The sequence below is a fragment of the Meleagris gallopavo genome, chromosome 3 (genome assembly GCF_000146605.3).
Source record: "Meleagris gallopavo isolate NT-WF06-2002-E0010 breed Aviagen turkey brand Nicholas breeding stock chromosome 3, Turkey_5.1, whole genome shotgun sequence".
Classification (NCBI taxonomy): Eukaryota; Metazoa; Chordata; class Aves; order Galliformes; family Phasianidae; genus Meleagris; species Meleagris gallopavo.
Genome location: NC_015013.2, coordinates 88,397,812 through 88,423,050, shown reverse-complemented (window position 1 = coordinate 88,423,050; position 25,239 = coordinate 88,397,812). Strand labels below are relative to the sequence as shown.

General features: G+C 40.1%; 1 protein-coding gene across 2 annotated transcripts in view; it reads left to right on the top strand.

The window, feature by feature from the left end:
- AGO2 (argonaute RISC catalytic component 2) overlaps positions 1 to 24,341 on the top strand; it is a 43,504-nt gene extending 19,163 nt beyond the window's left edge. For both annotated transcript variants that reach the window (XM_031552935.1, XM_031552934.1), the window contains 13 exons: positions 1,827 to 1,914; positions 2,970 to 3,117; positions 3,300 to 3,419; positions 3,607 to 3,729; positions 4,927 to 5,060; positions 5,921 to 6,105; positions 7,741 to 7,900; positions 9,582 to 9,672; positions 10,288 to 10,482; positions 11,025 to 11,159; positions 12,772 to 12,873; positions 13,178 to 13,377; positions 14,219 to 24,341. In XM_031552935.1, coding sequence (XP_031408795.1) covers positions 1,827 to 1,914; positions 2,970 to 3,117; positions 3,300 to 3,419; positions 3,607 to 3,729; positions 4,927 to 5,060; positions 5,921 to 6,105; positions 7,741 to 7,900; positions 9,582 to 9,672; positions 10,288 to 10,482; positions 11,025 to 11,159; positions 12,772 to 12,873; positions 13,178 to 13,377; positions 14,219 to 14,327 — 1,790 coding nt within the window. In that variant the 3' untranslated portion in view covers positions 14,328 to 24,341. The remainder of the gene's footprint in view (positions 1 to 1,826; positions 1,915 to 2,969; positions 3,118 to 3,299; positions 3,420 to 3,606; positions 3,730 to 4,926; positions 5,061 to 5,920; positions 6,106 to 7,740; positions 7,901 to 9,581; positions 9,673 to 10,287; positions 10,483 to 11,024; positions 11,160 to 12,771; positions 12,874 to 13,177; positions 13,378 to 14,218) is intronic.
- Positions 24,342 to 25,239: the final 898 nt, after the last annotated feature.

Genomic DNA, 25,239 nt, shown 5'->3' with positions numbered 1-25,239 from the left:
ATCAGTAATGTAGTTTTACATACTTACATATTCTTTGTACATGTACTCTTCCAGGAAGTATATTGTCATAGAATCATGGAATCCTAGAATTGCTCAGGTTGAAAAAGACCTTAAAGATAATAGAGTACAACCACAAAACCTAACCATACTACCGTAACTCTAACAACCCTCTGCTAAATCATGTCCCTGAGCACCACAGTTTATTCAGTTACCAAATGATGCAGTGAATGAATCAAAACTCGTAGGAAGGAATTAAGCTCCTTGTGCTGTTCACTGAACTCTTACCCATAACATTTCTTCTGGAAAGTCACAGTCCTTCTGTTGTGGTTTAACTTGGCAGGCACTAAGCACACACAGCTGTTGGCTCTCTCCTCTTGGAGTGGGATGTTTGGGAGATCTGGGGGCGGGGGGGAAAGTAAGACTTGTGAGTTGAGGTAAAAGCATTTAGACACATGAAATAAGTGATGCATGATGCAATTCACAGAACCACAGAATTTTAGGGGCTTGGAAGGGACCACTAGAGAAAATTAACTATCCCGTCTAGAGCCAACACACCTTCCTTCTTGATATGTTAGCTAAGAAAGGGGGAAGTGAAAGAAGAACTCCAGCAATCTGTCTTGTATTGAGGCAGCTTCCCATCATTGTTACTTCCACAAAAAGTCTGCAGAATCATCTTGAAAACTTGTATTTGACCAACAAGAAGTCTTCAAGAAAATTCTGATTTTGTACTTGTTGGAAAAACAGAAGACACTATTGCCAGCTTTTTTCCATAAGGATTTTGAGTTTTCGAGAAGAAATAATTATAGTAGGCTTGCAGCAAAGCTAATTGCAAACTAAGGTAACATTTTATTGAAAATACTGTGCTGCAGACTTTAGAAATACTTGTGAAAACTTGATATTTATTGGTGGCTTAGTAGCAGAGGCACTTTAAGCCTTGAAAAATTAGGTGGGAAGATTAGTGTGCTCAGCAAGTTATTAGCACCTTTGACAGATACCATAAATAATGCCGTGTTACTCGGCAGCAACATGAGTTTATGCCCATGTGCAGATAGATATGGAATTTTAATATACAGCTCCCACTTTTCTATTCCCACACATTCAACATCCTAAATGTAACAGTCATCCCTTGCCTGTTTTTGTCTGAACACAAAAGCAACATAAATGAAAGTTCTGTATTCAAGCTCATGTCTGAGGTTAGTGGTAGTTCTGAAATGCTTCTGTTCATGTGGCTGTGTTGTGCTGATCTAGAGTGGAAAAATTATTCTTTAGGTGGGGAGAGTTTGACTTTTATGGTTAGCTTCTCTCTGAAAGCTGTTGGGTTTCAGGTAGGCTCCGTTTTTGTGCAGGTGAGGATTGCAGCAGATGTTTGTCTTCACTAACAGTGAGGCCCAGCTGCCTCATTCCCAGGGTTTGTTTTGCTGTCTGGAGGTCTCACAGACACTGTGTGTTTAGACATAATATTTAAACATGGTTTTTATTCTATGCCCTTCTTCTCCTTCCACCATTCCTGATTTTAGTAGAGAGAGAGAGAGAGAGAGAGAGAGAATTAATTGAATACGTCCAGCTTTTTCAGCTCTGATGGCTTTAAGATTTTGCCTTGTTTCTGAAGTTCTTTGTTTAATCTCGGCTGAATCAGTATTGGTTTTTTGTTTTTTTGTTTTTATTTTATTTTGAAATTCTAAGTTTTTTTTAATAATCTTCAGTTCCCTAAGAACATACTAAATAGTCATTAACTTTACTACACAGTCGGAGTAGTCTTGTTGAATTTTATGGGCACTGACAGCTTGATTTTGAAGAAAAGGTGATAAATGTTTTTCCACTTCTAGGTCTAAAGGTGGAGATAACACACTGTGGGCAAATGAAAAGAAAGTACAGAGTGTGCAATGTCACCAGACGACCAGCAAGTCACCAAACGTAAACTATTTTGCTACTTCTTATGTGTGTGTTTAATTTTATGCTTCAAGAGTGTCATGACTTCTTTAGGGAGCCAGGAAAAAAGCTGTCTTTCAAAATGGTACTTTGATCAGTAAATTTAAAATATAACTCCAACTATTCCCAGTTTTGTTGTTTCTTTTGTTCTATGTCTATTCTTTAATGCACTTAATGGCATTTCAGCCACTCCTTTCATTTTAGATCTACGCTTTTCTTTCATTTTGCTTTTTGGATTTCTTCAACGCTAGAAGAACAGGACGCCCTGTTGGTAGCATAGTTCCCAGAACTGTTGAGCAGTGAAGTGGTAGCAGTTGTGATAAGATTCTTAATCTTGCCTATTGCCATTCCATTTTTCCCTGGAAAAAGTCTTTATTTATAACCAATAAAAGTTTTTTATCACCAACGAGGGTTTTGTGGGTAGCCTCAAGTAGGCAGGTAGTTTACCCTGTTCTAAGAGAGCATTGTGAGAAACAGCACTGATAATAGGTTGCATGATAAAATAACTCTTCAGTATCTCAGTATGTTATTTAATTGTTTAGACTTAATTCCCTGTTCCTTCAAGTGCTGCATTTTATTAACGAAAAGACCATTTGTGCCAACTTGGTATAAACATATGCAAATACATATGCATATATGGAAATTTGTAATGTACAGAGAAATGCATTTCTGAAATGCTTGTTGGGTTTGTGTGCCTCACAATAAGCTCACAATTTTCTGTGCGTGACATATCATGAAATGAGTTCTGCAGGTATCACAGATAGGTATGACATTAGTCTTTGCCTCTGAGGCACTCACTCTTAGAAAATTTAATTGGTAGCTTTAGGTATCGAGTTAGAGAAATGCCTTCCGGGGTATTATTTAATGATATGTGGTAGTGGTAATGATGTACTCATGATTACAGAAATAAACATGCATCATTTAAACAAGATGGGTTTAACCTCCAGCAAACTTAGAACGTGCTAAGAAATGAATTGAAAAAGGGTGGCAAAACATTTTACATAAATTAATGGCTCATTTTCATGTTTGTTTTCACATAGATTCCCACTTCAGCAGGAGAATGGACAAACAGTTGAATGCACTGTAGCTCAGTATTTTAAGGACAGGCACAAATTAGTTTTACGCTATCCTCACCTTCCATGTTTACAAGTTGGGCAGGAGCAGAAACACACGTACCTTCCTCTTGAGGTCAGTAAGCTTTAAATTAATACTGTATTCTGGGGATTTGGTCAGGATGAAAAAAAAGTTAAGCTGTTGACAAACTGGTTGGTGAGTAGTCAGCTCGAGAAATTGTGTAAAGCAGTTGAGGTGGGGAGAAATCGAAGTTGTATTGTTTTTTTCTTTTTAACTTCGTGTTGGGGATCTTTTAGGTGTGCAACATAGTGGCAGGACAAAGATGCATAAAAAAACTCACCGACAATCAAACTTCCACTATGATTCGAGCAACTGCCAGATCAGCACCTGACCGTCAGGAAGAGATTAGCAAATTGGTAAGTGTTCCCTCAAAAGTGAGGTGAGAGCAGTAGATTTTCTTTCTGTTCCCGTTAGCAGGTTCTGAGGAGTTTGTGCACTACGATGAGGTTATTGCCCAAATATGGTTATCTCAGAAAAGCTGAGATTTGAATGGAAAGAAGTTTTCTTTTTCTGCAAACAATATCTCATTTCTTTGAATTTCAGATGCGGAGTGCGAGTTTTAACACTGACCCTTATGTTCGTGAATTTGGGATAATGGTGAAGGATGAAATGACAGATGTGACTGGTAGAGTCCTACAGCCTCCCTCAATCCTCTATGGAGGCAGGGTATGTTGAGGCACAGCAAAATGTGACTGCTTTGATTACTAACTGTGGTAACTTCGGATTGTGAATGGATGATGCTGAACGTAATGAGGTTATAGTCATCATAGGTGTAGTGTTTAATATTAGTATTATTGTCAGAAGTCCTTGTGTTTCGTGGCCACGTTGTTGGTAATTCTTTATTCCTCAATTGCTTCTTTATTTCTGTAGATAAAGCTAAGGTAAAATGGATTTATATGAACTTCCCTGGGAGATGTTGCTTATTTCAACTCTGAAATCTTCTGAAACTTCTGATTTTGAGTGTTCTGGGTGGAGCAGCTCTGTTTAGGATGACTATTTTAGGGTATTATGTCTGTTAGCACGTTAGTCGCAAAACTGCCTCTTCCTGTAGAAATATTACTTTGCAGGTTTTTCTTTACAGTGACTTTTCACTTTTCACAGATGGCTTCTGCCTGACTTAGTTGTCTTACTGTGCTGCCTTGCAAACACAAAGCTTGTAGCATTTTTATCAGTTACATAGCCTGTCTTGTTGATGCAAGATCAAAGCCTCCATGTCTAGGGTGACTTAATTCGTGGAGGCTTCTCATGAACTTCTAGATCAGGCATTGCCAGCTGTAGATAGTTCTATCAGTGCATCACAATAATATCCACTTGATGGGAGTAAAAGGATCATGCGTGTCAAAGTTCAGTAACTGGTCACCTTTTGTCATCTCGTGAGTTTTTTCTGCAGTTGTGTGAGTGGCACCCAACCAGCATTTGCCTCTGCTTACTGATGTGTAAAATATTGATAGCACTTGAATTAAGTGACACTTGGAGAGTTCCCTGTGCAGTTGTAAAGTCACTGTGGAAAGTCACTGTGTATTCCTGCTAACATTACATTCTGACCATGAATCTTTGACTTAATCCATGCATAATTTCTGTTTTTTCTTAATTTATATTACCAAAGAAAATCATCAACAATAAAAATAAACATTGCCTGCTTCCTACATTTATTTTTCTTAAGAAGCTTTGTTTTTCACCAGACTAGCAGACTGCCTTGTTGCAGTGATAGGATGATCTTTCTAAGATAAGATGGATGTTTGAGCAGTAGAGAAAGAGCTCAGATAATTAAATAGCTTGCTAGTTGGAGGGAAGCATAAATGGCTTTTCTTAGTGTGAATCATTTTCTGATTTAATGTTTTTTTTTTTTCTTTCCACACTCAGAATAAAGCAATTGCTACACCAGTTCAAGGAGTCTGGGACATGAGGAATAAACAGTTTCACACTGGAATTGAAATAAAGGTTTGGGCAATTGCATGCTTTGCTCCCCAGCGCCAATGCACTGAGGTGCATCTTAAGTAAGTGTATTGCATAAGGTGATGATTTTAGTACTTATTATATATGGAAATAGACTTATGTCAAACAAAATATATATTCTAAATATGGCAGTATATCTTTAACGCTGCTTTTGATGCTCTTTGAATTATGCAAATCTGATTTCCACAATAGCATAATGAAATCCTCAAAATTAGACTTGCCAGAACCAACACGTACTGTAGGACAAAGCTCCTACCACAGTGAGGCCTTGGGATCGAGTTTAAGGTGGTCAAAATGATTAATGGAGAGTATTCATCACTGAGAGTTTGTCAAGACTTAAAGCTAACTTCTATGTTTTAACCTGGTTATATGGCATGGAATAATTTGTGCACTATTAATCCAAAAGGAATATTTTAACAAGTAATCCAGCTTTTGTTTCCAACTTTCTGCCCAGGCCTGCAGGCACAGCAGTGCATATGTTGGTACGCTTACGGGATCAGTAGAGCTGCTTGTTTTGTTCACTTGGAACATTTAAATGAAGCTTTCAGATTTTTTATTTTTTTTGTCACAAACAAATGGAAGGTTATTGTTAAAAGTGCTATCTGCCATCCTTGGGCCATGGGAAGTGTGCGTGCCTGTGTAGCTGGATTTCTGTAATTGTTTTGCACAGTTTCTTTCCCTTCGTGCATGGGCAAGTGCTGTGTTTAGCTGCCCTAGCTGGTGACTCAGCTGTTCTTTGTCAGGTGAATGCAGGTTCATAGTTATTCATCACAATGATATTGCCATAATGATGTTCCTTTAGATGATTTGCCAAACGGCCTGGGAATGTTTCCCTAACAACTGGTGAGAAAACAGTGGAAACACAACCTTTTACATCCTACTGTGTGTTTAAATCCTTTAGGACTTTCACAGAGCAACTGAGGAAGATTTCCAGAGATGCAGGAATGCCAATCCAAGGGCAGCCATGCTTTTGTAAATATGCCCAGGGAGCTGACAGCGTGGAGCCCATGTTCAGGCATCTCAAGAACACTTACACCGGACTGCAGCTTGTTGTAGTAATTTTACCAGGAAAAACACCAGTCTATGGTCAGTGAGTGCCAAATCATGAGCTTGTGGTTTAATCACAGTTTCTGGCATTTTTTTTCTGAATTATCTGAATGATGGAAGTCTAATTGACTGCAGATTAAATTTACTCCTTTTCTTGTGCTGCATGATGTTTTATAATAATACCTTAATTCATTTCATTATGTTTGGCTGTGCTTTTAACTTGCTCTTCCTGTTGGATTTATTTGATACATGTTTTGTGAGCAGAAAAGCTAAAATCAGAGCTTTTGAGAAATTAATTTTAACTGTTCTGTGGTTGATTAAAATATACTTACTGCAGTTCTAAATATATTCACTGTAATGCTAAAAGTACTGAGTGAGTAAAGAAGAAGTGAGCTTAAAAACTGCCTAGCTTTTAGGACATCTTTGCTTTCTCATGCCATCAGCCTTTTCAGAAGGCTGAATAAATAGAAAGCTTTTGCCCATGGAATTTTGTGGGTGAAAACTCAGCAGCTCTTGGAGATGGATTGACTGTTGGTGCATTTCACACAGCACGTACACGTAGGTTTTAATTTTTGAGACAAACCACACATCTTGTTTTTAACTAGCTCTTCCTATACTGCTCTTTTTCATGTCCTGCCTGCCTCCTCTTATAGTTTACCCTGCCTAATTGCAGCACCATAAACTACCATCTGCTGTTTTCTCCCGTAGCTTTAAGGGCTCTGATCTCAGCCTGTCTGTATCATGCAGCTGCAGAATTGTCTTCCCCCATCCCATCCCTCACACTCACCAATTTAATATAGCAGAAAATATGCTCCTCTTACTTTTCCAAAGCTTATCTGATAAAAAGTCAAAAGTAAGAGAGATGAAAAAAGAAGCTGCAACTAAAGAATGCTTTGTTCTTTTTTGTTTTCAACCTTCCAAATAAAGTTGCTTGTCTTTAATTTGGTCAGTAGAACTGCAGTGCAAAATGACATCTTGTACTGTTCCTGCTTCACATTTAGAGGGGATGCTTTCTTCTTTCTAACCACTGAGAGGATGTGGTATCGTTCCCATTTATTTTCCTTGTAATCATCTTTAATTATGGTTCTCTGTGTTCCTCTAATCATCATCCTTCTCCCTGTGTTCTTCCATATTCCTGCAATTCCTATGCACATGGCCTTGTCTCTCCTCCTCCTCACTCTCCTCAAAAAATCTTTTTTTGTGCAAGTCAGGGTTAAAGCTAATGAGCTGATAAACTAGAGGGACGTAATGTTCATGGTTGGCTGAATGCTGGCACATTTAATACCATTTTTGAGTTACTGGTCCAGAGTTTAATAATGAAAGAACTGCTCATCATCCTAATATTATTCATATTACCTGACTTCATTTGCTGAAGATTTTTCCACAATTATGTTGGCACGCTATAATTCTGACACAATTAGTGTAATTTAAGAAGAAAGTTCAAATAAGCCACCAGTGCCTTTGGTTACATGTAGGACCAGGTGCTGTGTTGTCAGCCGATGGAAGCAGGACAGGAGGAGGATGTTGAGAGGGCAGGGTTGGGTCAGGGAAGTAGGTTTGTTCTTTTTTTCCTCTTCATTTAAATGAGTACTGAAACTCTAGGTGTCAATAAACCAACATCTGGTGCACCAATTTGTAATATAGAAGTATCTCTGTGTCTTTTCTGTTTTGCAGCGGAGGTGAAGCGTGTTGGTGACACAGTGCTGGGAATGGCTACACAGTGTGTTCAGATGAAGAATGTGCAGAGAACAACACCTCAGACTCTGTCTAACCTCTGCTTAAAAATAAACGTCAAATTAGGAGGTGTAAATAATATTTTACTGCCACAGGGGAGGTAAGCCATCTTTCACAGAGGAGAAGAGTGTTGTATTGTAAAGGGAATATGCATCATAGAACTTTTTTTTCCCTACGGTCAATAGCACTGTAGTCTAAGTGATCTTTAGTCAGGCTGTCTTTTGGCTTCTAATGCAATCTTGCAAAAACTGGGTTACAAAGAATGTAGTGGAATGCTTGTTCCAGTTGAAATTGGTTCTAGGACAAGTTTGTATTGCAGTCTGCCCGTTGAAACTGTATGGCTTTCATTTGAGTGAAAAAAGTCTTTTCGCTTTCAGTTTTCAAACAAATAGAAAACATCTTTCAAAGGAGCGTCCTCTCCTTTATAATTTGTGTTCAGGATTGTTCGTCTTGGTGTACATCTCAGTTTCAGTAGACATCAAAAGAAATTGGGAGCAGAAAACTAACTGATTTCCAGGATTTACCTTACAATTTCCTAATAGTGTATGTGCATGTATATTCACTCTTACTGCAGTTACTTTAATCAAATTGAAGTGTTAGGTTTCTGCAAGAGTGAAAACACAGCATTTTTTACAATCCTTGCATTTCAAGTTCTAGAGTGCCTATGGAGTAACCTGCTGCATCATTCTTAGGATCCCATTTCAGAGAAGTAAACACTCTGTTTTGCACAGATAAGCAAGTTTTCACTTCACCATTTTTAGGTTAGTTGGATGGCAGCTGCTCAGAAATAATCCAACGAGTACTTGGCAGCAGGGAAACACATCATCAGAGGGAAGATATATTTCATGTGTCTTGATAAATTCTCTTACACTGAATGTACTCAACTTTACTCAATATACCAATAAACTGTACATTCCTGAAAATGGAGTTAAGTAAAGAGGGAGAGGAGAAACAGCACAACTGCACACAATGCCTAAATGCTTCAGAGGAGCCCTTTTTTTTTTTTTTTAAAATGGAATGCTTGGATCGTTTTGTTGGTTGTTGGGTAGAAGAGCCTTTTATTTGTTGAGCTGCGTGATGGTTGCAAGCAGCTACACTTAGAATTACCTTCAAGTTCCTTTTGAGAGCAGGCCAGAAATCAGTTGAATCTGTCTAGATTACCATTCCCAATCCACCCACATACACACACAATTCTGCTGCCTTGAAGTCTCCCATTTAACATTTTTTGTTAAGGAATAAAGTTGAATCTTAACATTACCAGTGCAGTGTTTTGGTGCTCTATTTTGATGCAAGAGATCAATTATCTTAGAGGCTTAATTTTACTTGGAAGTATAGCTTAAAGGTTCTGTTTCTAGATCAATAGCTATGATAACCATGTTTTTTAGTACTTAATTATTGATGCTGACTTTCATTTGTAGAAGAAGTTGTAATCTTTTGTGTATGTGTGCAGTTCTTCACTTTTCTCATATGGTATTAGATACTTAAGGAGCAGCTTGTCATCCTTATTTGTGTTCTAATTAAGGGAAGATGTGATTCTTCAAGTTTAAAAACAAACTTTTTTTTTGCTCCTTTTTAATGAGAAGTTATTTAAAAATAAGCCTAAAATATGGGAAGTTTGATGGTGACGTGGAGTACTGTCACAGTGCAGGCAATGGTCTGATCCATTGTAAGTTGTAGACTAATGCATGGCAAGAGTAGAATGTGCTGTTTAGTTGACTTCTGATGCACTTTATGAAGTGTAAGAGTTGCTGCTTTGACAAATTAGCTTTGTCTTCATACAGACCACCAGTATTCCAACAGCCTGTCATATTCCTTGGTGCAGATGTAACCCATCCTCCAGCTGGAGATGGAAAAAAGCCCTCCATTGCTGCAGTGAGTACATTGTGTGGTTAACTCCTGCTTTCTCCACTGTTCAGTTATGAAGCATTTTATTACTCGCAGTTCTTACGTGGTCCATTTCTTCTGATTGCCCATTTATAGCGTTCTAAATTATTTTCCTGCAGAATCTAATGAAACTCTGGAGAGCTTGCTCTGCTGCTAATTATGTAAATGTGTGTATTGTGTTGTAAAATGCCTGAGATGCTAATACACTGAGGAGCTTTTCTATTAGCTGGTATTTATCAACCTGTAAGAAGCTGGCGCATGCTGAAATCTGCTTTTTCAGCAGTAAAAAATATTAAGAATTTAGCTAAACAGGAATGTGTCTGCTTCAGTTGTGGTTCTGGGGGGATTTGAGCTTCCTGATCATAGAGTCATAGAATGGCTTGGGTTGGAAGGGTCATCAAGCTCCAACCCCCCTGCCACAAGCAGGGCCACTAACCTGCAGATCTGCTACTGGGCAGAAACTGTGCACTAATTATGTTAAAAATAGGGTGCTCTGCCTTATTTAATAACAAAGGTCTTAGTGCTACTATTGAGTAAATAGACAAAGCAATTGCTTTCATGTTTGCTGCGATATTAAGATCTTCATTTTTGTTTTTCCAACAGGTTGTAGGAAGCATGGATGCTCATCCCAATCGCTACTGTGCCACTGTTCGGGTCCAGCAGCACCGCCAAGAAATCATCCAAGATTTGGCTGCCATGGTCAGGGAGCTGCTGATTCAGTTCTACAAATCAACCAGATTTAAACCGACTCGTATCATTTTCTACAGAGATGGAGTTTCTGAGGGGCAGTTTCAGCAGGTTACTCTTTGTTTTGAGATTTGGATTCTGTTGTTTTCTGGTAGTAGATGTGGATTTATGTAGAAATGAACATCTACCAATCTCTTGCATTCCAACCAAGATAAGTGGGGAAAATAAGTGGGGGTTTTCGTATAATTAGCAGAAATCCTAAAGAATTGCTTTTTGTTCACTGCACTCAGCTTTTTTTCAGTTCTCGTTGATGCCTGTAGCACTGCAAGTGACTTCAGAGAGCTGGAAAAAAGCATGCATTTGAACAGTTCTGGATATGATCCCTTTTACTAGCTTGAAAAATAATTAGTCCGTTGAATATTCAACAGCCTAATTACACGTTAATTTGTATTTGGCAGTTAAAAAGATTTTGACATATAGCTTATTAGTCTGAGCTGGTGAGCTAATTTCTTCTCATTAAGTGAAGAATCTGAGGTTTGATCGTGCGTGCTTTGACATCTCCTAACTGAGTGACAGTGCAAGAGGGAGCGTGATATAAGTTAATCTGAAAGCTGATTTTGTATTTATCATAAGTCTTTATGTTTATGATTCAGGTTCTCCATCATGAATTGCTGGCTATCAGAGAAGCATGTATTAAACTAGAGAAGGATTACCAGCCTGGAATTACATTTATAGTTGTGCAGAAAAGACATCACACCAGACTCTTCTGTACAGATAAAAATGAGCGGGTATGTTCACGTTGTGACTGGCAGATATCTAGATCACAGCCAAATTGCTTATGTGCTATATGGAAGGGGCCTCTGAGAGCCATGTAGTCCAATCCTCTGCAATGAAAGGGGACACACACAGCTCAGTCAGGTTGCCCAGGGCCTGATCCAGCCTTGTCTTGAATGTCTCCATGAATGGGGCATCCACCACCTCTCTGCAACCTGTTCCAGTGCCTCACCATCCTCACTGTAAAAGACTTACATCCAGCCTAAATCTACTCTCTTAAAACTTGAAGGCCTTTCCCTTTGTTCTGTCACCACAGGCCTTGCTAAAGAGTCTGCCCTTTCTTTCCTGTAGCTCCCCTACAGGAAAAAGCTCCCCTATATGAAACGTTTGTCATGATTAAAGAACTGTAACGTAGTGGGTAAAATATTTCTGCCTGGTAAGGAAAATGTTCTTTCTCTTTCCCATATAATAAACCAGCAAGAAGCTTTTATGAAACAGCAACAGGATATTTTGTTCAACAAGTCTGCTTGTAATTTTGTAATTGATGTTATTCAAATTCTTCATTCTTTTCAGTTTTTTTACTGTCTCGAGACACTTAAATGTAGGGATTGCTAGGGAAGCAGTATAGAGCTTATAAGGTAGGAACGTGAAATAGATCAGGCACTCTGATCTAAGCAGAGAGATCTGTTCAGTATTTCCAACAGTGCTTAAGGCATGCTTCATCCAGTTCTAAAGTAGGGAGTGTTTGTGGGTTTTGATTCCTGTTGGCTGTACAGTGACTTTTGGGTAGCTGGCTGAGATAGAGACACCTGCACAGTAGAAACTGTTAGGTGAGATGAACTTTTTCCTTAATGCTGTGTGTAAGGCAGACAGATGTGTCTTGGACACCAGTGATTTGATTTGGGAGTATTGAGTCACCATGTGATTTTTGTATCTTTGAACATCTCAAATGGTTTTATGACTGCATTGCAGTCACCATTGTATCTCTTGTGAAGTACATGTGGAAGTATTTTACCCTTTCCGGTGGGGAGGAGATTCCCCAGGGCAAGGATGGTGTCATTGCTGGAGATGAAGAGTTCCCAACTGCAAACCTCTGTTCAAATGCAACATTTTCCTTCAGTTCTTTTTCCTGCTGCTGGAATCTCTATGTGAGCATTTGAAGCCCGCTGCAATTGAAGGCATTAGTTACTGTTAATATTGACATGAAGGTGATTTTGTATACTGAGAATGCAATTAAAATTGTTTTAAGGTAAAAGGTATTTCTAAGTTCAACTTCCAACCACAGATCGTCCTCTGTAGGTATAAACAAGGCAGGTTAAGGGGGAATATTCTGTCACAAAATGGGAAGGCGAAAAGTGTTTGGCAGATCAGTTGTGGGAAGCTCTTTCTGCATCAGTCAGAAAAGCTCTTTAGTATAGATATCCTCAAGGAAGATTTTGCAGCTCATCTCTTTTCTTTCTTTTTTTCCTCTCAGTTGTAGTGACGCTTCAAATTTTAGTTTTAGTTGTCCCTTCTGGACTTCCTGTTTTTTACAGATTCTTTTAAAATGTTTCTTGCCTTTACTATACAGCTGAAAAAGAAGAAAGTTTATGTGCATTAATAAATCTGCATGTACCATTCACACAGGTTGGAAAAAGTGGAAACATTCCAGCTGGTACCACAGTGGACACAAAAATCACCCATCCATCAGAGTTTGACTTCTATCTGTGTAGTCACGCTGGTATTCAGGTACAGCATTTTGCACGGGGTGGTAACTTTCAAACATAGCATTGGCTGTTGGTGTTCCTGGTGGTGGTTGCACGGGAGACAAATCATACAACCTCTGTGTTTCTGCTTTGTCCTGTACTGCTAACATCTAAAAGAAATGAACCTGACAGACAGGAAGCACACGCTGTGCTTTCAGTTTGCTGTGTTGAATTGCTCCCACGTAACTTTGGGGAAGTAGGCAGTTCTATGGCAGTTCACCCTCAAAGGTGGAAATGTAAGGAGTTGTTTTTGACGTGCTGATGTTGTGTATGTGATCTGCCTTCAGGGAACAAGCAGACCTTCACATTATCACGTCCTCTGGGATGACAATCGTTTCTCTTCAGATGAGCTGCAGATTCTTACCTACCAGCTGTGTCATACGTACGTACGCTGCACTCGTTCAGTTTCTATCCCTGCACCAGCGTATTACGCTCACCTGGTTGCCTTCAGAGCCAGGTATCATCTGGTGGATAAAGAACATGACAGGTGAGTTGCATGGCTTTGGATTACTATCAAATTTGACAGGAAGCAAGATGGAAATGGGCTTCTGGGATCAGCAGCATCCTTGGTTAGCAATTGGAGGGCAGATTGTTTTTTTTCTCCAGTGAAATACATGTGGAGTGGTGGGGGGGGGAGAGAGAAGAAAGAGGTGTTGTGTTCATGTATCCTTCTATGTTGTTTTTCCATTTCAGAACTTCAGTAATGTTTTAAGGGGAATTAACTTAGTACAGGAAAGACAAAGGGCTGTTGGAGAGGGTCCAGAGGAGATCCACAAAAATAATCAGGGGACTGGAGCACCTCCCCTGCGAAGACAGGCTGAGGGAGCTGGGCTTGTTCAGCCTGGAGAAAAGAAGGCTGCAGGGTGACCTCATTGCAGCCTTCCAGTACCTAAAGGGAGCCTACAAACAGGAGGGGAATCAACTCTTTGAAAGGGTTGATAACTGCAGGACAAGGAGAAATGGTTTTAAGTTGAGGGAGGGGAGATTTAGGTTGGATGTCAGGGGGAAGTTCTTTACAGAGAGAGTGGTGAGGTGCTGGAACAGGCTGCCCAGAGAAGTTGTGGATGCCCCATCCCTGGAGGAGTTCAAGGCCCAATTGGATGGGGCCCTGGGAAGCCTGGTCTAGTATTAGATGGGGAGGTTGGTGGCCCTGCATGTGGCAGGGGGGTTGGAGCTTCATGATCCTTGAGGTCCCTTCCAACCCTGGCCATTCTGTGATTCTGTGAACTTGTGACCATTCTATTCAGAAGAAAGGAATGGTATGAAAACCTTACTTGAAAGGAGAGGCAGAATAAATATGGTTTCTTTCCCCTCCCCTTCTCTTTCAGTGCTGAAGGCAGCCACACTTCGGGTCAGAGTAATGGCAGAGATCATCAAGCACTTGCAAAAGCAGTTCAGGTTCACCAGGACACGTTGCGCACGATGTACTTTGCTTGACATGTTTTAATGTTTAGCGACTCAGTACAGTACCGAGTTGGATTCACATGAGACCAGCTGCACTTAGACCAACAGTTGCCCAAACTCCAGTGACAGCCAGCAATGAGTGATGTATCTTCATTTTTTTTCCCCCCCCCTTTTTGCAAGAAAGCTTTCCGTCCAGAATTTCAGACTTGGTTATGAACTGCATTCTTCTACAAAGCCACACGATTGTTGGAAATGTAGTTTGCCAAAATCTCTTAAGCTGCCTGTTATAAAACAGACCCATGTTTTATAATTAAATCAAGAGCTGTGATCTCAGGGCTTAGGGGAAAAAACAAAACACAAAACTCTTCGTTGTTTGCTATTCATTTAATTGCTTTTAATAATTTGGAGAGATCTAATTCGTACTAAAGTTAATGGGCTAAAATGCTGCGAATTAGCTTTTAATACAAAGGAAAGCAAAGCATTTTTTGACTATTTATGAAGCCTTGGTTTTATTCTAGATGCATTTCCAAAAGTTTTATTTGCAAAAGAAAAGAATGACAAAATTCTGCTTTCCAGCTGTCTTACAAAGATTTTTTTTCTCTGTGTGTCTAAGGGCAAATGTATTTTCTGAAGCTTGTTCTTGAATGTTTTTTATTGTGCTGCATTTAAAAATGTTTTTCATAGACTAAAGAAGAATTTTAAAGCAGAATGAACAAACTTGTATCTGAACTTTTAATAGGTGCAGTCAGATTGGCAAAAGAAAAGGTGCCATTTTTAAGAAAAGAAAAAGAATTTAAAGATTTTTTTTTTTAAATCATACTGACAGCTAACTTTAGAATTTGTCATACAGGACTGTGACACTCTCCAAAGTCTCTAAGGAATACGGGTCTGTGGTGATAAATACAGTACAATCCTCTTTCACTGTTGTTTGAATTAATGTAAATTTTATATGTGTTTCACAGTATTAATGTGATAGACTAGATGCTATTATTTATTTTTATTTACTAAGGAGTGCTCATTATACTTCTGTTAACATATCAAGAATGCTTTGGATTTAGAAATTAAAACCTTATCGTGAGGACATTACTATTCAAAAGCAGAAATATGCAATTGACTTTGATGCGAGAGTTCAGAGCTGCGTACAGAGGACATTGTGTAGCCTGTCCTTTGGAGAAAGCTTTTCAAAGTGTACACACAACATAGCAGGTTTTACCTGTGCAGTCAAAGACGCACACGAGACCAACGTTCTGCATCCATCCAAGCACAAGCAATTGTATTTTATTTATGTGTTGATTATTGGTGAAGCTGGAGCTCTAAGAGAGGGAGGTGGTTTGATGTTTGTTGCGTGGACAGAAATCAGAGAATCTATGCAGTAAAGGTAAATCTTAGGAAACTGAAGTTTACTTAGGAAGGGAGGTGAAATCTTCATTATGCATAAGAGTAAACGTGAGAGTTTGGCTATTCTCCTAGGAGAAGCATTAATTAACTGATAGTTATTAGACAAACACTTCTGTTAGTTTGCACACTGGGTTCATTAAAAACCATAGTACATATGAAAACCATTGCACTAATGATGATGCCACAAGCAGGTGTAGAAGAAAAAGGAAAAAGCCCAGGAAATGTGTTTGTGCTGACTTGTTTTTGTTTATTTTCGTAGGAAAATTTAAAATCCACCCTCTCAACATGTATTTAAAAGACGTGGTTCTCTTCCATTTTGCTTTGTCTTTTCCCTTTTCTCTTAGCAGATGCTCAGTCACTGTTCTGAGTCCATATACCTCTAGCTGCTGAGCTGGGCCAGGAGCTTTAACCAAGGCAGAGGTGTGTGCCACGCAGCAGGGAGCCTGTAGCTGGCTGCTTGCTCAGTAAGCTAGGAAGTGCTCGGCTTTTGCTGCATTAAGAGTTCTAGGTATGTAACTCAGTGCAGATTTCAAGCATCACCTTGTAGCGGCGTGTTGGTGTTGGTCAGGTGAAACAACGATGGCAATCCTATTAGCAGATGAACTGTGTTTGTGTTGTTCTCATTTGTTGGTTAGCCTGCCAGGTCAGACCTTTGTCTCATGATGTGAATCTAGCTTTTAAATGATAGACAGGATAACAGAAAGCAAACTCCACGTCACGTTGTCTGTCTTCCCATCTTCCAGCAGCCCAGGCTGTACGTACCTCCCTTACACGTACTGCTCACCTGCAGAAGCTTTTCCACACTTGACACGTTGCACTTCTGTGTGTTTGCTTAATGCGTTTTCAGATTTTAATTCGGCAGAGTTTTATATATGGATTTATTTTTATATGAATTACTCTTAAATACAACAAAGATCAAGCATTTTAAAACTCCAGTTATGTTATTTGCTGCTTGTTACGCGGAGACCTCTTGGATGTGAATTTTGTCCTCCTTTTCCCTCTCTGTGCAATTCTGGCATAACTGACTCTGTGCAGATGGACACATGGGGTGAGGAGGACAGACCAGCTGTGTTGACCCCAAATCTTATTTCTGAAGCAGGTCACAGCACTCCCTGCACCTTCTGGTGGATGCATTCTTTGGGCTGGCATAGTAGCTGTGGACTCTTGATCTGAGAGTGGCCGTCATCTGTGGGTCCTCTTGGAATGAACAGAGATTTCTGTGTAGTTTTCCTTCCCTGAGTGTGAAGAACTTGGGATCGTTACATGCATTTCAGGCTGGAGACGTTTCTGCCTTTCACTGTTTTTTTTTTTTTTCATCCTCTCTTACTGCCTATTCTACAGCTTGATTTCTCACTCCTTTCCCTTGCTGCCTCTTACCCCCCTGCTGGTGAATTAACAAATAATTTGAAGCCTTTTTCTAAAACAACATTGATGAAGTACACATGTAGAAAAGTACAGTGTGCTGTAAACCCAGAAGCTACCTTTCTGGCAGCTTTCCTAAAGTTCCAAGTATTTCCTATCCAAAAAGTAGAGGAAGAGGTTGGGGGGGCACCACCGAACACCTCAAACCTTCCTGTTGGTATTATTTGCTTACCTCCCATGTGTTTTGTCAGAACAGCACTATCTCAGGTAAACACAAAGCTTAAGGTGTGTCTGCCTCGCACGCGTTCCTGCTGTCAAAGCTGTAGCTAGGGTTGGCACTTATAACCACTGAGTCACTGTGCAGCTCAGGCCAGCAGTAACCAAATGTGTTTTACCCTTTGGCAGTTGTGTTTTGAGCCCGTGCAAAGGAGTTGTGTGACTGCAGTTGTAAAAGAGCACTGGGCAGGACCTCTTCCATTCCATTCCTTGTGCTCTCTGTTATTTTCCTGGCAGTGACCTTCTGCTTGAATGCAGCTGTTGGTGCGTGCTATCGTGTGCTTAGCAGTCTGAAAGTCGATACTGATTGCACCCTGGTGACAAAAATATCTCATTCCCATTGCAGGCAGGAGCACTGTTACGGACAAACTGATGCCAGTACTGCAGCATTTCTTTTGTTTCAGAGCAGCTCACCGTTAAAAGAATGTGCTTGATAGATGGACAGGTATTAATGAGTTGCTATGGATTAGTCTTCTGGAGTTGTACTGAAATTGTAACACTATAGGAACAAAAATACTCCAGTACTGAAGCAGGTTGTGGAATCTCTGTCCTTGGAGAGGGTCAGACTTGGCTATGTATGGAACTGGGCATCTCCAAAGAGCCTTCTCAGAGCACAAGGTTCTGTGACAATCTCTATATTAACATAGATAAAATATGAAGCTGTCTTTTCTCATGTACTGGATGTAATACAGCATTGCTTATTTTTAGAAATTTCTGCTCCAGTGGCTCAATGGAATGGAACATCCACTCTGCATCTTATACCAGATGTAGAGTTGAGTCAATGCTTAGGAGGAAATATCCTAATGTGAAACGTTGGAAGTAGGTGTATTTGTCTCTGCCTTACGTGATTTTGGCATTTCAGATAGCCCTATGCAACATGAACACTTCTCGTCCGTATGCACTGATATAAGGTCACTTCTGTATATTAGAACTCCTTCTTCTGACTTGGTTCAAGTTAGAGTGCTCCAACTATAAAATTTGGATTGCTGAGTTGCAGTCGTTGATCTTCCATGTTGCAGAAGTTTTGGTCAATTTCCTCACGTTTAGGTCTGTCACAAAGATTTGAAATAACTTCTGAAGGGTAGTTGTGGGCTTTGAGGTTCTTCACTGCCCAGGTAGCCCTATGAAAAGATGGAAGTTCCTTGTTAAGATGCTTTTGAAGCTTTATCAGAAGTCACGTGTGCTTGCACAAAGAGACTTCGTATTGAAAGCAGACTGGAACATGGAGGGCTTTGCACACTGCTGCCAACACTATTTCCTTACTGCAGCAATAAATGGTCACGTGCATCCCTCCTCTAAAAACTCCAGTCTTTTTCATACCAGTGTACTGGAGGCTTCTTGTGCTGGAAGAGTAGGTGTGGATGGGGCCATCTTGGTGTCAGCCAATAAGCATTTCTGGTGGCACAGATATATTTTACATAGAAAAAAGGAATGTAAAAAAGTTCTGTTAGTCACACTTGATACCAGTGTAATAAATTAACTTTTCCTATTTGTTTTAATACTTTTCTCCTTCAGTAACCTCTCTTTGTGTGTGTGTGTGTGTGTGTGTGTCCTGACCCGTGTGCTTTCTCAATTTCTAATACAGAACAATACATTTTTTTACTTTTATATTACATTTGGCAGTGGGCTTCTTGTTGCACTCTTGCAGTCTTTTCTAAGGAAAACTTTAAGTAGGAGGTAATTGCACTGATTGTTTTTAATCTCCCTTTTTACTGTAAGACTTTTTTTGGCATCTGCTGTAGCTGTTTAAAAATACTGTAAATAGTGCTCTGTATAGCAGATCTTGAAATGCTGTGGGTCTCAGTCCTTGTATTTCCATTGTAGGAATACTGTCACATTTCACAGTATTGAGATAAGAGCTTTGTTTTTTCGGTGTTGTTATACTTGGTTTGCATTCTGGTATGAATCCAAGGGCACAGTTGCTTTCTCACATGTTTCCTGGCTTCTTTCAGCATTTGATTCCTGCCTTGTCTTGAGAAAAACCAATCTCTATGGCAGAATTAGTAGAATAATAGGGAATTGGGATGGAAATTACTATGCTGGGATGCAGAACAGCAAGTTTTGTCCCCAGTAACTGGAAAGGTGCATCCCTCCAAAAATGCTCTCAGTCTGATGGAGATGAGGTTTGCAGTGTGCACGTGGTGTGGTGCACAATCAGTTTTATGCTTCAGTTGCTTTTCCTGTGTTGTTTCATTGCTTGAAGTGTTAATATGAATGTAATGGCTTGGCCAAATCACTACAAAAGGTGTTTTTACAGGACTCTCACTTAGCAAGCAGATGCAGTTCAAGGCTACCTCCTGTGTTCCTCTGCAGATAAATTAATTTGTAAACTGAACCTACTACTACAGCAGCCAAAATGCTCCCAGATCAACTGTATTCTTACTGCTTTGTTCCTTGCTGGAGAGCTGCTGGTGCCATACTGTGATCTTGGATGTCTTCCTGATGTGTCCATGCCAAAGTGGTTGTTGAAGTCTCAGAACTAGCAAGGCAGATCTCATCCAGCACGCCTGCTTCCATGTAGTCCCTTTACCTTCTGCCCATTTCCTTGCTGATTTTGTATACTGTCGTTTCCAGATGAGAAACATTTTCATACTTTAGCTGTTGGCTGAAAAATATCACCGTGTTTTCATTGCAAATGACATGAAGGTGCTTGAAAATATATTTTGAATCTGAGAATAAAAAAAAAATAATATATATATATATATATGAGTATTTTTTTAACAGTTTTTGGGTAAGTTGACGTGAGACTGTAACGTTGAGAATACTTTGTTCCCTGCTCAGACCACATTTGATAAACTTTAAAATGGAGAGGAAAAAAAAAAAGATTTGGAGTATTGTTTGTGTTGTGACTGCTTGGTCTGTCAGTTCAGTGCAAAGCCTCGGCCATAAGTCAGTCCTGAAGTAAGTGCAGGCCAACTAAAGGTGCTTTAAATAACCTGAATAGTAACTGTAGAAAACTGTGTTAATACATCACTGTGTTTATAATGCATCCAAACAAAGCTTCCTCATTTTATAATTAGCCACTCTGCTGACAGAAATGCTCCCTGGTGGGGCTCAGTGTGCTGGTGTGCTTTCATAGCACTCTTCTAGCTTATGGGCTTTGTGCTCTGGAAATGAGCATTTCAGAAGGAAGTTAGCCCAGGATTGCCTGCTATCTTCAGTGTCTTCATCTTTGGCCATAGATGTGAATGATGCTTATTTCTGGCAGGGATGATTGCTGATGTTCTGGTTTGCGGAACAATTCTTGTTGAACAGTGGTGAGTGACTGAATAAATAAGTTCATGTAATAACTAAAGGGATGATGTCCTAAACACTCTATCCCATTTGCTGTTACAACTTAACAAGGCTCCCTGCAAAGCATGAACTGTTCTGCTCTAGGGGGAATGGCTCCTTTCAGAAAATACTTTGTCTTGCTGTTAGGAATCTACAGACACTATTGGCATTGCTGTGGCCTCGAAGAGGTTTCTGGGCACCGAACTTACTTCTCTGTGAGAAAAACCTTATAAAACGATGAGAGAAACATTGCATGCTTCATAGGAAGGTCTGCAAACCTGAAAGAGCATCAGGAGGAGCCCAGCACTGGATGTCTAATATTGAGAAATGCCATCTGTGCCATGCAGCTACCCCATCCTCTGTGGAAATAAGGCGAAGTGAAACACTATGCACAACCCCTACCCCAAAAGGGCAGTGTTGGTGAGTAGGCCCTGGAAGCTAGGCTCTGCTTTTAGCCTTCGGTATTGCTGTGGGTTTAGGATTTGGTTGCAGTGAGGACAGGGGCACGTGCTGAATTTGCAGATGAGAGGTTGGTGGGAGCTGGTCTTGGAGTTTTGCACTTGCTAGAAATGTGAATGGCTGTTGCTCCTTCCTTCTTTTTAAACGTCTTCAGAAGAATAACTATTTAGAATTTGTCCCTGTCTGCCTCAACAGATGCGTCTTAAACTACCTGTGGCAGCTCTCCAGCCAACCAGCCTACCCAGCGTTCTGAAGAGCCTCCAGTTGGCATCAGAAGGCTGTGTTAAAGGGTGTATTTGTTTGTAAATAGTGGCTTTGTGTGCACAGATTGCCTCCCCCAGCCTTTTGGATGTGCTGTTCTCAACTGAAATACCAGCTGGAATAGCTGCTATCTCAGCAGCAGTTACAGATATAACTTAACCTCAGAGTAAATTTATGAATTGGCCCTAAAGCATAAATTTAAACGTACAGGATCCTGAAAAATGAGTTGAGGCATTTCTGCCCATTTTGGTTTTGAGTGTGCTTGGCAAGCATGAGCAGTGAGAAGGTCAGCAACTGAGCTCGGGAGTTTCTAATCTGCTCTTTGGTTCCTTGGTTAGATTTCTCATCAGAAAAATGCTTGTGATGTGGATTCTATTTTTCTTTATCAGCTTTTCCTGTTCCCACATATACAGACAGGAAGCTTTGTTCTTATCAGGGTATGTAAAGCTGTGTGGTTGTGCTTGTCATGCACACAACTCAAAGCAGATGTGGTCCATGCTGTATGGGCATGGGCACCTGGCAGCGGATGGGATCGAGCCCATCAGGTGTGGACACAACAGGCAGAGAAGCATGTGTCTACCTTTCACTAATATTAATTCTGCATCATCTGGGGATGGTCAGAATCTACTGCTAATGTGCTATAAAAAATGAGGTAATGCTGACCCTGGTTCTTTTGTTCTTCATTTTCTCGTTAGACATGTAAGGCTGAACCTTAAATTTCTCATCTCATTTACAAGTGACAATGCTGTTATTTTACCTTAAATACCATGTCTCCAATTGCCTGCCTGACTTGAATCTTTAATTGATCTTAAATTACCTCTCAGTGTTTAATCCCCAGAATGTCTCTAAATTAAATGAAGATTGTTACATGTGCCCAGTCTTTATTACCTAGTGTTTGACAGCAGAAATAGTTTGTGTTTTCTTGATTATATGGAGGGAAGAATGAGATAATGTATGAATTTGCTCATGGAAGAAGATGGACTTGAGTAATTACTGATAGACTGTCTGGGAAAGCAGCACATCATACGGGGGGAAGCAGAAGCAAAACATGAGGAGTAAGGTTCAGAATTACGTATCCATGGAAAACTAAATCACAAATTCGGAAAGTACATCTGGCAAAGTTGTAGGCTGTTCTGGAAGGTTGCAGTTTGGTGTGATTTCTTGGTTTAGCTTGGAAAATGATGTGTGTACGCAGGGGTGTGTGTGTGTGTGTGTATCCACGTGTTGCTGAAAGCTGAGTATGGCTCTTTGTATATAAAAATAATGAAGGAGAATTCTGCTGGGAACAATAAGCACAACTTCGCTGGCTTCCAGCTGGCTTGAGTGCTTTGTGAGAGTGTGCAACCACGAAATCTCAGACTTGAGGGCTGTTTGTAAACGCAGATCCAGTCCCACATTTCTGTGCAGCAAAGTGGTTAACTGATCATGGGGGGATGAGACAGAGAACAGAATGTATTAAATCGTTTTTCCTTTAATTCGGTACACTGCAGATTTAACGAACATCTGCTAAGGTTCCAAGCTTTCTGTTAATTTTTTAAAAAATTTTTAAATTAAAAAAAAAGGAAAAAGAACCAATAATTCAGAAATTTTGTATTGTAGCCGCTTTCTTGAAGCAAAAATGTTTTTGTAACCATTTTATCATTTTGAAAGCAAAAACGTAGATGCTAAGGCCTCATTTCAAGTGGTACTGAGTGTGTGCTTGCGGTGTATCAGTGCTGTAATGCTGGCTGGGTAAGACTGGCATTTGTCATACAAAATCCAGGTGTAGAGATACCCTCACCTGACTTTTAAATGCATCAGCGGTGTTGTAGGGCTTATTGCAGAGATGAGGTGTTGCTCTGTGTTACTCAGAACTGCTGAGGCTCTGTGTAGGTGTGGAGAGTCGAAATGCGTTGTGTTTATCTTGATGTCATAGCGTAACGTTTGCATGATGCTGTGTGGCGACGCCACCTTAAGCCTTAAAACAAAGATAAATTTGTCAGATTTTCTCAGAGTATGCAAAAAATACTGTTTAATGAGAGTGGGATGTTCCTGTAAGGCTGAACTAGAGTTTAAAAAAAAAAAAAAAAAGTTGTCTTCTCTGAGATGGAAAGAGGAACCTGTAGATCTCTATACTGTGACCGACCTCTATAGGCAGTGGCTGTCACTGTGGCCCCACAGAAGCTGATGCGTTGCTCTGGCAGCCTGCCCCAGCTTTATTTGTGTTGGATGCGTTGTGCTCCCTCCTCCTGTAGGAGATCTCTGCCTGGAGGAGGATGACGACTTAACACTTATTTGGTGTTGGAAAAATTCTTCTCAAGGTGTGTGCTTGCTTCAGATAGTGCCGTTGTTCCCCCTTCCTGCGCCCGATGTCTAAACCATTCGAACTGGGGGCAAACCAAGCAGTGGGGGCCCAGCTTTCTTTGTCCACTTGGATCTACCTCATGTAAACAGTTGGGTGCTATTTACTCAAATTGTCTCAGATGAAATTGGCAAAGAGTGACCAAACCGCGTGTGGCGGCCGCCCTCAGCAGAGGCTGTCCTCCGCAACCCAAACCCTTTGGGTTTCTTCTTCACAGACAACAGTGTTGTATTTGAGTTGTGTCCTTCGTGCCTTTGTGTTTGTTTTTTTTTTTTTCCCAGTGCATAACAATCAAAGGTCGTGTCCTTGATGAAGAACAGCCAATGAATTTTAACCACAAAGTTTAAAAAAGCAGCAAAGCAGTTTTAGCAAATGTTATTTTTCAGAGTATCAGATCCAAGTGTACAGTATCACGGCAGAACTAGGCAAAGAGAAATAGCCAACAAAGAACTCTTTTTGAGATACACATAATCCCAACCCTAGAGATGTACCTCTGTGTATCCATCCATATGCATATATATACATACACGGCGCAGCTGCATGCGTCTATATATAAAATGGAGGGATGTGTGGGTAAGGGAATAAAATGTCATTGACTTTTCCAGTTTTCTATGGAACAGTTTACAACTCTGTATAGGTTTTTCTACTATGTGAACCTTTTTTACATTAAAAAAAAATTACCTTTTTGGAAAATTTAAGTTGTGATATATACTATCTTTTTTTGAAGTTGGGAAAAAATCAATCAACTTTTTACCAATACCTAATATGGGGGGGTGGGAGGGAAATCTCTTCTGTACAATTGTATTTAGTTTAAATAGTAAAGAAAAATGATGTATGGGATTGTAAAAGTGCTGACATTCCATGGTGGCAGGACTTCCAAGTGTTTCCTAAGGCTTTCTGCTGCAGAGAGACTCGAACAAAAGGAAAATGCCTCTGTTAAATGTTTTTATAAAACTGCTCCATCAGGTCTATACTTAAGCTATATTTTCTAAAGCCTAATCATCCTTTAATATGCTGCATATAAATTATCAGCATGGTTGCACTTTCTCAATAATAATGTATGCCCTACAATTGGCTCATGATAAGGACTTTAGTTTTTTAACAGAACAGATAGTACTTTGGGCAGAAGGTAATATTTATATAGGTACCTCAAGAAAAAGAAAAAGAGCCTGAATATGCTGCATTTTGTTCCTTTAACATTTTTCATGTAGCATTTGTTTGCTTTTGTTTTTGTAGTAGACGACCAGCTACCTGTTTGCTTTGGGGGACCCCAGTAGTGTTTTCTGTTCCGCTTGTAGGCTGTGTGTCCTGCCTTGGTTGCATGCAGTAGCTTGGGACGGGGTTTGCCCTGCATTGCGTATGCAACGGGGAGGGGGGACCACGAGGACATTGCTTTACGTAGGCTTCAGGAAAAGGATACTATATTCCTAAAGCAGGCAATAGATGTTCTGAATGGTGAATCTGTTGTACCGCTTTCTTGACTCTTCCGAATGCAGAGAGGAGGCAGCTGATTAACGAGGGAAGCCCAACAGCCTGAGCTTGCCCTGTTGGTCCATGTTCTGAGGTGGCTCGGCC